Source organism: Panthera pardus, unplaced genomic scaffold (assembly GCF_024362965.1).
Source record: "Panthera pardus isolate Hobbes unplaced genomic scaffold, ASM2436296v1 HiC_scaffold_3, whole genome shotgun sequence".
Taxonomy (NCBI): domain Eukaryota; kingdom Metazoa; phylum Chordata; class Mammalia; order Carnivora; family Felidae; genus Panthera; species Panthera pardus.
The window spans coordinates 25,290,397-25,302,922 of record NW_026526876.1 but is presented as its reverse complement, the minus strand read 5'-3'; the positions used below and the strand labels follow the sequence as shown (position 1 = coordinate 25,302,922).

Genomic DNA, 12,526 nt, shown 5'->3' with positions numbered 1-12,526 from the left:
GAATTATTTAAACTGTGTTTAAAACTTTGAAGTATTAGGGGATTATTTTGGTTTTGTTGTTGCTATTTTTGCCAAGGTTCCTAATTTAATTTTTTTTAAATCTTTATTCACTTTTTGAGAGACAGAGACAGAACGAGCATGAGCGGGGGAGGGACAGAGAGAGAGGGAGACACAGAATCTGAAACAGGCTCCAGGTTCTGAGCTGTCAGCACAGAGCCTGACACGTATTTTAAAAACATTTTTAAATTTATAGTGAAAATTGAGAAGATAGTATAAAGTTTTCCCATATACCTTGCACCCAGTTTCCCCTTTTATTAACATCTTACGTTAATATGGTACATTGTTTAAATTACACACCAATGTTGATATGTCATCATTAACTAAAATCCATACCTTATTCAGATTTGCTTAGTTTTTACCTAGTGTCCTTTTTTTGTTATACAATCCCATCTAGAATATCACATTACATTTAGTTGTCTTCTTTCCTTAGTCTCTTCTGCTATGATAGTTTGTCAGATTTTCCTTACTTTTGATAACCTTGACAGTTTTGAGGAGCGCCCATTAGGAATTTGTAAAATGCCCTTCATTGTAATTTGGAATACCTCTGCAAGGAAGATTTGTTTCTTCTCCCCCATTAATTAATTAAATCATTTATATGAGTATGTACTCATGGATATTTATTTTATTCTTTGAAATATAATCCAGTCCTTTTTTTTTTTTCTCAAATTGTTCCAGCTTTGGCCATTGGGAGCTCCTTCAGTTGGTTCTTGTATCTTTAATATACTCTCATCAAGAAGCACTTCCTTACTACTAGCACAGCAAGATGCTCTGGTTCATCTTATATATTTCCTGCTCACTCTTAGACTCAGTCATTTGTCTAAGGGCCACTGTTTCCTTTTATCAGGGAATGGTACTAGAACCCAAAATCTGAGTGCTGGGTGTATTTGTTGCTACTGGGATGTCATTTACTGAATATATTCTTTTTTCCCCTTACTTTACTTGCTTTTAAGCTTTTCTCTTTGTCTTTTGTGTTCTGCCATTTCATTACCTAGTATACAGATTAGACCCCTCCCTCCCTCCCTCCCTTCCTCCCTTCCTCCCTTCCTTCCTTCCTTCCTTCCTGCCCTTCCTTCCTTCCTTCCTTCCTTCCTTCCTTCCTTCCTTCCTTCCTTCCTTTTCTGTCCTGTCTGATATTTATTCTGCTCACTAATCCTGAGGATTCTTATTTTTCCTCAGTTCTGAAAATTCTCATTTTTGCATATCCTTCCTATCTTCTCTTTTCTGTCCCCTCCTTCTGGAACTCCAGACATATATTAGATAGTTTTATTTTACCTTCCATAGCTTTAAACATCTCACAGTTATCTTCTGATTATTAATTTGCTGTGTTCTAAGTAATTTATTAAGATCCCTCTTCTGTTTCATTACTTTTTTGCTCTTGCTATGTTTAAACTGCCTTAACTCATCTATTCTTTTATTCAAAAACTTTTTTTGGAAGTTATATTTGATTCTTTCTCAAATATGATGATTTTTGCTTAGTCTCTTGTGACTTACTCACTTTGTGATTCTATCTTTTAAAAACATTTTTTTGTGTTTATTTGTTTATTTTGAGAGAGGGAAAGAGAGAAGGGGAAAGGGGGGAGGGGCAGAGAGAGAGGGAGAGAGAGAATCCCAAGCATCCCCCACACTGTCAGTGCAGAGCCCAACATGGGGCTTGATCTCACGAACCATGAGATCATGACCTGAGCCAATATCAAGAATCAGATGTTTAACCAACTGAGCGACCCAGGCGCCCCTTTTAAATTTTTTTTTTAATGTTTCATCTTTTGTTTTTTAAAACATTTAAGGGGCGCCTGGGTGGCGCAGTCGGTTAAGCGTCTGACTTCAGCCAGGTCACGATCTCGCGCGGTCCGTGAGTTCGAGCCCCGCATCAGGCTCTGGGCTGATGGCTCGGAGCCTGGAGCCTGTTTCCGATTCTGTGTCTCCCTCTCTCTCTGCCCCTCCCCCACTCATGCTCTGTCTCTCTCTGTCCCAAAATTAATAATAAACGTTGAAAAAAAAAAAATTAAAAAAAAAAAACAAACATTTAATACATGTTATTTTATCTTTTTTTTCTCATAATTCTCATATTTGAAGTGCCTGCCAGTGGGAATCTGTTTTTGCTGACTCTTACCGATGGTGTTTTTTCCCTGGATTTAATAATTTTTAAATTATGAGCTCATTCTTGGTTTACCTTAATTTATGGAAAACTTGGAGACATTAAACTAAAGAAACTTTTTTCCAGAGGGAATTGATTTTAGCATCAGGCAGGAGTAAATAACACTATGGACCTAGAACCACTTTAGTCCTGTTCCAGGCCCTCTGACTTAATTCCATGGAATCATGTTCAGCTCCCATATTCCTTGCCCCCAGAAGCTGCAATGCTCGTAAAGACATTTGTCCTCCAAGATACATTGCCTTTTGAGCGTGCTCAGTGCTCACTATCCTATTTTTGGCACATGCAGTTTTATAGTGTGTGATTCCTGTTTTGTTTTTTCTTTTGGATTTTCCTCTTACTTCCTATGAGCAAAGAAAGACAACATTGTATTTTGTACAGAATCTAGTTGTTTCATCTCATGAAGGTCTCTCAGAATAATCTGCCAAACTGCCTGGGGTAACCATCCTAAATCACCAATATTCCTCTCCCTTCCTTGCCTTCATCATGCATTTAGTTGTTTAGCCCTTTTTTTAATGTTTATTTTTGAGAGAGCACAAGTGGGGGATGGGCAGAAAGAAGGAGAGACACAGATCCCAAGTAGGCTCCGTGCCATCGGCGCAGAGCCTCATGTGGGGCTCGAACCCATGAACCGCGAGATCATTACCTGAGCTGAGATCAAGAGTTGGGCACTTAACCCGCTGCACCACCCAGGTGCCTTCCCCTAACCGTTTCAGTTCTACTTCTAAAATTGTATTCCCGTCCATTCCACTCTTTCCACTACTGCTGGCCTTCCCATCTCTGGTGTGTCTAACCCATGATGTAAACTGCCTCCAGGTTAGTCTTTCTTAATACAAATTCAGTAGTATTTCTTGACTTACCATCCCCACATACTCCTTTCCAGCATCCAATTTCGGCATCTTACTGGTCCTCCAGTGCCTTGATTTCCAACCCCTGTAGTTTAATGTCTCCAATATCTGCAGCAAATCTCTGTTTTCAGAGTTTCTCCTGTTCCTCTTTGACGTTCTGTTTTTCTTCTTCCATGCAACTCATTCTTTCTTCCTGAAATGTCCTGTATTTATCCCTGTTCCCAAATGGTGCTAATTTCTCTCTTAAGGTACATCTCAGATGCATTCAATTTTATTTAGGTTTTCAGAATTCTTAGCTCAAAGTAAGGGCCCCCTCTTTTGAACTTTTATGGCACATCGTCTTCTCTTATGGCTCTATGGGGTGTGTGTGTGTGTGTGTGTGTGTGTGTGTGTGTGTGTGTGTAGCTTATTTATTATAGTCTAAACTCTATGGGTAAAGTTTCTTCTCTAGAAGTCACTTATGGTGGCTTCCACATCATAGATCCTAACAAATGGTAGATTACATATACCTACACATTAAAGAGTAGCGCATTGGAAACATTTCAGCTCTTGGTGGTGATTGCTCACAAACTTTCTGTGACGGTACAAAGGTAACCTAATACATTAATAACTTTATTAACGTTGTCTTTCTTCCAAGAGCACCTATAGAACAATTTTTGGATTTCCAAGATAGTCCAAATGATTCTTTCTTAACCATGAACATGTTCTCAACTTAGACACATTTTGCTTTCATAAAATGCATTTTTGAATTTTGTTTGGGACCACTTTGATGATAATCCTGGCAATCTATTATCATTTATAAGATGCTTCAACCTCTCACTGCTCTTGCCAGAACTTGTCAGATTCAGAGTGGTTTGAAGAGTCATTAGCTTTCTGGGGCGCCTGGGTGGCTCAGTAGGTTAAGTGTCCTACTTCAGCTCAGATCATGATCTGAGTCATGAGTTCATCATCAGGTCATGAGTTTGAGCCCTGTGTCTGGCTCTCTGCTGTCGGCACAGAACCCACTTTGGATCCTCTGTCCCCCTCGCTCTCCGCCCCTCCCCCACTTGCACCTGTGCACACGTGCACTCTCTCTTCTCTTTCAAAAATAAACATTAAAAAAAGAGTCATTAGCTTTCTAAGGAAATTGGTATAAATGTTTGGTGTTTGTCTTTTGGTGACTGGCTTACTTCACTGAGCATAATGTCCTCAAGTTTCATCCGTGCTATAGTGTAAGTCAGAATTTCCTTCTTTCTGTAGGCCGAAGAACAATGCATCGTACATACAGACCCATTTTGCTTATCCCCCTATCTGTTGATGGACATGCAGTTGCTTCCATGTTTTCTGGTCTGTCTGTATGTTTTTAACTGTTAATTGAACTCAGCTCGATTAAAAGTTGTGCTTACGGTGTGTGTCCCCTATAGACAGATAACAACCTTTATTAATTTGTTAAATGTTGTTGTAATTCTCCTGTTCTATATCAGTCAGATGGATGAAGTTTGATAGCTCGTTATTTATAATCGTAAAGAAAAATGAACACGTCTATTCCAGATTGATCTTGGCAGTTCTGTCACTCTAGTTATCAGCACTTGCTAAGGACTGAAATATTAAATACCCCAGGGAAGCCTTCAGCATTAAGTTCTTTCATTTAATGTTTATTTCTCCCATAATTAGTTGATACATTTTTCAGTATAGTTTTTCTGTTTGAAAATCGTCATTGGACTGGAGCCAGTGCATATCAATGTGCCAGCAACTTAAAATGCCTTCCTTAAGTTCTCATCACATTCCTAGTCAACTAATAAAAATATACAGAATTACGAAGTGCACCAGTGGCTTGGGTGTGCAGAAACAGGTTCCCGTATACACCGTTGTTCACGTTGGAAAATGGACTCTGTTTCTGTAGAGCAATTTGAAAAAAAAGCTACAAAGTCATTCTTGTCTTTTGACGAAATAATCTTCATAATGTAAACTAAAAGCAAAATAGCACTGTAATGTATTCATAGGTGTCGCATATGTAATAATGACTAATTGGAAATAAGACAAATCTCCAAAAATAATATGATTAAGTAAATGACGATATACTGCAATGATGAAATATTAAAGAGCTACTAAGAGTGACAAGTACGCTAATAAATGGAAACGAAGACATAAAGTTAGGTATAGGAAAAGGTAGAACAGCATCTAAACGTGACTATACCATTGAAAATATTTTTATGGGCGTGCCCGGGTGACTCAGTTAAGTGTGTAACTCTTGATTTCAGCTCAGGTCATGACCTCACGGTTTGTGAGATCAAGCCCCCCGAGGGGCTCTGCGCCGACGGCACAGAGTCTGCTGGGGATTCTCTCATGCCCTCTCTCTCTGCCCCTCCCCCACTTACACTTTCTCTCTCAAAATAAATAAATAAATAAACTTAAAAAAAAAAAAGAAAGTAAATATTTTTATGTACATCGACAAAGATAGAAATTCAGTTTGGGGTGGTTTCGGTGGTTTTGGGAAGCTAACTTATTTTGTTCATTTTTTATTTTTTACAAAGACGTTATGACCCTGTGACTTTGGGATGCAGCTTTGTACTCATCCTGGTGAAAATGAGAAGTTAGGGGTGTGCAATAAGAAGAAATGAACAAAATGCAACAAATGTCATTCTCTATAAAAAATTCTTACAACTCTGATACAGTATAGTAGGTGATAAAAACAAAGGCTTTCAAATCAAATCAGTCTGAATTTGGATAAAACCTTTGCAAGTCTGTTTCTCTCAGACTACGTCTTAGTCTGTCCTGGCTACTATAAGAACATACCACGGGCTGGGTGGGTTATAAGCAGCAGACATGCACCTGTCCCATTTCTGGAAGCTGGAAGTCGAAGACCAAGGCACCAGCATGTTTGTGTTCTAATAAGGACCCTCTTCCTGGTTCATGGCTAGCGCCTTCTCCCTGCGTCCTCACGTGGTAGAAGGGGAAAGGGATTTCTGAGTCTCCTTTCAGAAGGCACTAATCCCATTTTATAAAGGCATTAATCACATCCTGAAGGCCCAAGATGACCAATGTCCTTAATAGAAGAGGAAAGTTTGGACCCAGGGACACAGACACACAAAGAAGCCATGTGAAGACAGAGCAGAGACTGGAGCGATACGTCTGTAAGCCGAGGAACACCAGAGATCTCCAGCAAACCCCAGAAGCTAGAAGAGAGGCATGGGACAGATTTTTCCCTCTGAGCCTCCAAAAGGAATCCACTCTACCTACACCTTGATTTCAGACTGCTAATCTCTAGAACTGTGAGAGAATAGGTGTCTGTTGTATTAAGCCACTCAGTTTATAGTACTCTGTTAATGGCAGCCTCAGGAAACTAATATACCCCGTATGTTTGGGAATTAAGAAACGTACTTCTAAATGGTTTATAAGTCAAAGAAGAAAATAATAATGGAAGTTAAAAATGTTTGAGCTAAATGATAATGAAAATCTCATATTTCTACACCTAAGAGATTAAACGTAAGCAATAGTTGGAGGGATATTTATAGTCTTAAGTTTATAAATCAGAAAAGAAGTAAGTATAAAAATAAATGACTTAAATACTGAAAATAAGAAAATAGGAGGAGGAATATAAAATAAACCCAAGAACGTAGAATGCTAGACATCATGAAATCAGAGCAGACATCATATGAAATAAAAACGAAAATACAAGGGCACCTGGGTGGCTTAGTTGATTAAGCGTCTGACTCTTGATTTCGGTTCAGGTCATGGTTGTGGGACCGAGCCCTGTGTCGGGCTCTACGCTGACAGCATGGAGCCTGTTTGCGACTCTTTCTGTCTCTCTGCCTCTCTGTCTCTCTGTCTCCGCCTCTCTCTCCGCCTCTCCCCTGCTTGTGCACGAGCTCTCTCTCTCTCTCTCTCTCTCAATTTAAATGAACTTAAAAAAGCCCGAAAATACAATAGCAAGTACTAGATGAATCTTCGGAACATAATGTTGAATATTGAAAAAGCAAGTTGCAAAGGAATACATATAACATTCCATTTACATAAATATTTGAAGCAAATGAAATGGACTATGTTGTATATGGTAAAATGTTCTAGGTAGCATTTATGTCTAAACGAGGAGGGGATGGCCTGGGATGGGAGAATAAGGGAAGGAAGGAAGGGAGGAAGGAAGGAAGGGAACTTTTTTGGTAGATTTATTAATCTTTTGTGATTCTTCTTTTATGATTTTTCCTATTCATATCCTCTACCCGTTTTTCATTTTTAAAAATAAGGTTATTGCCGACATGGAAGCCCAAGTTCACAAGTTGAGAGAAGAGCTGATTCACGTGAACTCCCAGCGGAAGCAGCAGCTGGTGGAACTCGGCCTTCTTCGTGAAGAGGAGAAGCAAAAGGCTGCAAGGGACCACGAGACCGCGGTCTATAAGCTGAAGGCCGAGTCAGAAAAGATGAAGTTGGAGCTGAAGAGGGCTCATGCCGCTGAGACAGATGTGGCGTTGGAGAAGGTAAGGCATCCCGCTGGATTTGTACAGATCCCTGGGACCCGGGTTTGGATACCACTGCTGCCACCCCTGCATTTGATCTCTCAGAGATGGCAGGCCTAGAACCACTCCCGAAATTTGTAAACTATTCACACGAGCAGTTTCAGTATCTCGTTCTATGTTTAAACACCACGAGAAGAATCCGGGGAGTAGGTTCCCTAACTTTCCCCTTGACGTGCATGGAAGGGATAGTTGGAATATCCCATTTCCGTAGGGATTGAATGCACGTGGTGATAGAGCAGCGTAGAACACTGTCCAGTATTGTGCTGAGCAGGGATCCTTGGGCGATAGCCCGAAGTTTTCCTAGGTTAAGACTAGATCTTTGGTAGTTTTTCCAGTAGTTGTTTTTATATTTCACAGTCTTTTGTAATAGCATGACATAAATGATGATGTAGTTTCCCAGATAGATGTTTCAGATTAAGAAAAGTTTCTTTAGAATTATATATTTTTGACAAAGATGTCAGCATAATGTTCACACATTTGGGGTTGACTTGTATTCCAGGTATAATCTCAAATATGCATTCTTTCAATGTTCTGAAAAAGTGGAAACATTTTAATTGGGTAGTGAATGTGAACTGTTATAAATCATAGCAGCTGTAAATGACCTCTTGAGTTCCTACAGACCCGTCTCTTATCTTGAGATCAAAAAATTTGAATAGGGTAATCTAAGAGTCTTCTAATTCTGCTTATTTTTTTTTTTTACCTTTTCTTCTTCATCTTTGAATACTCTGTCTTCACAGAACACACAACACCATTCTAATGCTGCACTGATTTTATTTTATTTTTTTAATGTTTATTTACTTTTGAGAGAGAGAGAGAGAGAGAGACAGACAGAGCGTGAGCAAGGGAGGGGCAGAGAGAGATACACACACAGAATCCAAAGCAGGTTTCAGGCTCTGAGCTGTCAGCACAGAGCCCGACACGGGGCTCAAACTCACGGACCACGAGATCATGACCTGGGCCGAAGTCAGATGCTTAACCGACGGAGCCACCCAGGTGCCCCTGCTCCACTGATATTACACGGATTGTGACCCTAAGATGCTTCCCTGATAGTGTCTTAATTTCTTGGGAGCTCGGATTTTATCAGGCTTTGCCCTTGGCAGCATAACTCTGAACCCAGAAATAAATAGGAGCAAGACTCTAAAGAGGCAGAAGGTAGCCTGGCTTCTTAGAGGAATAGCGAGGAGACTGGCGTGGCCAGAAATGGTGGCCGAGGAGGAGAAAGAGAAGGAGGTGATGAGGCTAGGGAAGAAACCTCAGGTCCTGTGGGTCTACGTGGGCCCTTGGCAGGGTTTTGCTTTGACTCTCTGAGAGTAAGGAGGCTTTGCAGGTTTTGAGCAGAGGAGGGACGATGCTCTGATTCCCATTTGAGTAGCATCTCTCTGTGCGTGTTAAGAATAGACTGAACTGAGGGCACAGAAGGCAGTAGGGACACCAGTGAAAAGTCCATTGCAGGAAGTTTAGACGAGATGACAGAGGCCCGGGCCTGGGCAGTGGCAGCAAAAGTGGTCAAAACCGATGAGATTCGGGTTGGGTTCTGAAAAGGGAACAGACAGGGTCTGGTGTTGGTTCAGACGTGGAGTCAAGAGAGAAAGAGAGGGGCGTATGCTATGGCGCAGTCAAGGGCGGTTTCACAGTGACTTGCGGGAGCCAGCGGACCAGTGGAGTTATTTGTTGTTGAAGGAAGAGTAACAGAGCAGGTGGTAGGGCCACTGGGGGCGGGTCCGGGTTGCGATGCCTTTTATACACCTAAGTGAGGAATTTGTGGTAATTCCATCAAGGCAGTACAAAATAAGAATGTTTTGATGCCAAAATATACAGAGTTTCAGGAATTAGAAAGCGTCCTTATTGAGACTGTTTTAGCCCTCTGAAAATAGCAGATCAGCGAGACTGATGGAGAGCGAAAGGGATGTCGGCCCATCCTCTCTGGTGACTCTTACATGCCCCTCCCCTCGCCTTGGTGCCAATCAGCTCTAGCCAACAGCTCAAAGTGCTTCTAAGGAGATGTTCTGAAAGGGCACAGGAACCCCTGCACACTGATTTCAGAAAATTGGATGTACCAAAACCAGACTTAAAAACATACAAGCTGGGCCTTAATTTTCTTGCATTATATACTCATATTTCAGATGTTTCTTTTTACTAGAAGATGAACCTTTTCAAGTATAGGTCTATATGTGTTGTAACTAATTAGCAGTTTGCAGATAATAAAGAAAAATAGTAATAGAACCATTAGTGATTCAGTTGGCAAACATTTCTGGAAGATCTTCTGTAACCTAGAAAGGCACATCCCAGGCACTGTGCGGACACATAGAAAAAAGAAACAAAAAAGGTATTGTCCTTAAGGAGGTCTGAAAGTAACAGTGGCAGTAAGATATTCACACATAGAAAAATAACCATAATGCAAGGTAGAGTGTGAACTGGGGGAGATCATTCCTGTTAAGGAAATCAGGGAAGATTCACTGGAAGAGGTGTCACTTTTACCAGATATAGGTAATATGTAGGATTTTGACTAGTAGATATGCAAGGAGGCATTCAAAGCCAGAGGACTTAACAATAGCAAGACAAACAAAACTGTTTATATGGCATTGAGGTTAATCAAGGGAGGTGGTTAGTGATCAGGCTAAAAGACAGTCTAGGATCACTGAGACTCTCCAAAGCCGTGATAGTATTTTAGCTTCATCGGGTAAACGGTGAGGAGCTGCTGAAAGTTTTTAAGCCCTGAAAGTCAGCATTCAAGTGATTCTTGGGAAAATCTTTCTGTCGGTGTTGTTGCAGTGGGAACGCCAATTGGTGGGGACCGGATTAATAACACGGGCAGGAGGTCTCTGTGAGCACGTCAGAAATGCGGGAAGGCTGTGAGAGCCTAGTGGTGACAATGGGCTGGAGGGAACATGGCTGAGAATCATCTCAGAGGTGGCATTGGTTACACTTGTCAAGGTTACATCCAGCCCTGAATACATGGGGAAGGGAGAAGTCTGGTTGGGGAGAGAGAAGGCATGTACCATTTGTTGAGTTGGACGTGCCCCCACTCCACCCAGCTGTGACGTTCACTTGCTGTTGAAGGAACGTCTGTAGAGAGCCAGAAGAGAGGGCAGGACTCGAAGAAACAGCTGTGGGGTGTCACCCACAGGGAGGGCCCGTTCATGAGAGGAATATAGAAAGAAAACAGCCGTGAAGGAAGAACTTCACTGAAGATGTTGGGGAGGAAGCAGCCAAAGAAGGGTCATTGAGGTAAGAGGAATCTGAGAAGACTATATTTTCATGGACACAAAGGCAGAGAATATTGGGAAAGGAGGATTTTCAAGAATGTGACACAAAATCAGGAAGGGTGAGGGCAGAGGAGAGGTCACGGGATTTGAAACTGAGAAATCACTGATGCTCTTGGGCAGAACCCTCAAGGGATAGTGTGGACAGGAACCCTGTTGCAGAAGATGAGAAAGCAGTGAGGAAGGGAAGGTTCGTGAATACTCTGTTGTTTCAGAAAACCGGATATTAAAAGGAAGGTGTAGTTCCAAAGGAGTATATTTTTAGGCTGCAAATGTCTTGAAATACAGGAGAAGGGAACTAGTGGACAGGAAGAGCTTAGTGAGGCAGAGAACCACAGACACTTGAGGGTTTGCCATCTGAGACATAAGGGTGTGGTTGAAAGAGTGGCACAGGCCCACCCTGGGCCCTTGGCCGCGAGGATCCAGCCGTGTGAGACCTTGGCCTGTTCCTGGAGCCTGCCTCGCGCTCTCCTTCCTCCAGGCCTTTATACCTGCCGCCTCTCAGCCTGGGATGTTCTTCCCCTCCCCTGGAGTCTCTGTGGCTCTCCTCCTCCTCACTCTGCACTGCTCAGTGTCCTTCTCTGACCTCGCTCTCCAAATCTTGCCCAGCTCTACCGGCGTTGCTGGTCCCATTGTCTTCATACTTCTTTTTTTTTTAAACTGTTGTGTTTTTTTTTCAGTATATGACATTTATTGTCAAATTGGTTTCCATACAACACCCAGTGCTCATCCCAAAAGGTGCCCTCCTCAATACTCATCACCCACTCTCCCCTCCCTCCCACCCCCCATCAACCCTCAGTTTGTTCTCAGTTTTTAACAGTCTCTTATGCTTTGGCTCTCTCCCACTCTAACCTCTTTTTTTCTTTCCTTCCCCTCCCCCATGGGTTTCTGTTAAGTTTCTCAGGATCCACATAAGAGTGAAAACATATGGTATCTGTCTTTCTCTGTATGACTTATTTCATTTAGCATAACACTCTCCAGTTCCATCCACGTTGCTACAAAGGGCCATATTTCATTCTTTCTCATTGCCACGTAGTACTCCATTGTGTATATAAACCACAATTTCTTTATCCATTCATCAGTTGATGGACATTTAGGCTCTTTCCATAATTTGGCTATTGTTGAGAGTGCTGCTATAAACATTGGGGTATAAGTGCCCCTATGCATCAGTACTCCCGTATCCCTTGGGTAAATTCCTAGCAGTGCTATTGCTGGGTCATAGGGTAGGTCTATTTTTAATTTTTTGAGGAACCTCCACACTGTTTTCCAGAGCGGCTGCACCAATTTGCATTCCCACCAACAGTGCAAGAGGGTTCCCGTTTCTCCACATCCTCTCCAGCATCTATAGTCTCCTGATTTGTTCATTTTGGCCACTCTGGCATGAGGTGATATCTGAGTGTGGTTTTGATTTGTATTTCCCTGATGAGGAACAACGTTGAGCATCTTTTCATGTGCCTGTTGGCCATCCGGATGTCTTCTTTAGAGAAGTGTCTATTCATGTTTTCTGTCCATTTCTTCACTGGGTTATTTGTTTTTCGGGTGTGGAGTTTGGTGAGCTCTTTCAGATTTTCCATGTATAATATCATGTCATCTGCAAAAAGTGCAAGCTTAACTTCATCTTTGCCAATTTTGATGCCTTTGATTTCCCTTTGTTGTCTGATTGCTGATGCTAGAACTTCCAACACTATGTTAAACAACAGCAGTGAGAGT

General features: G+C 41.7%; 1 protein-coding gene across 14 annotated transcripts in view; it reads left to right on the top strand.

Moving 5' to 3' along the window:
• Positions 1-12,526, top strand: part of CEP112 (centrosomal protein 112) — a 462,552-nt gene that overhangs the window by 245,695 nt on the left and 204,331 nt on the right. For all 14 annotated transcript variants that reach the window (XR_008418577.1, XR_008418579.1, XM_053892300.1 and 11 more), the window contains one exon: positions 7,284-7,514. Coding sequence is in view for 12 of the 14 variants with exons in the window: in XM_053892300.1 (XP_053748275.1) it covers positions 7,284-7,514 (231 nt within the window). In the remaining 2 variants the exon portion in view is untranslated. The remainder of the gene's footprint in view (positions 1-7,283; positions 7,515-12,526) is intronic.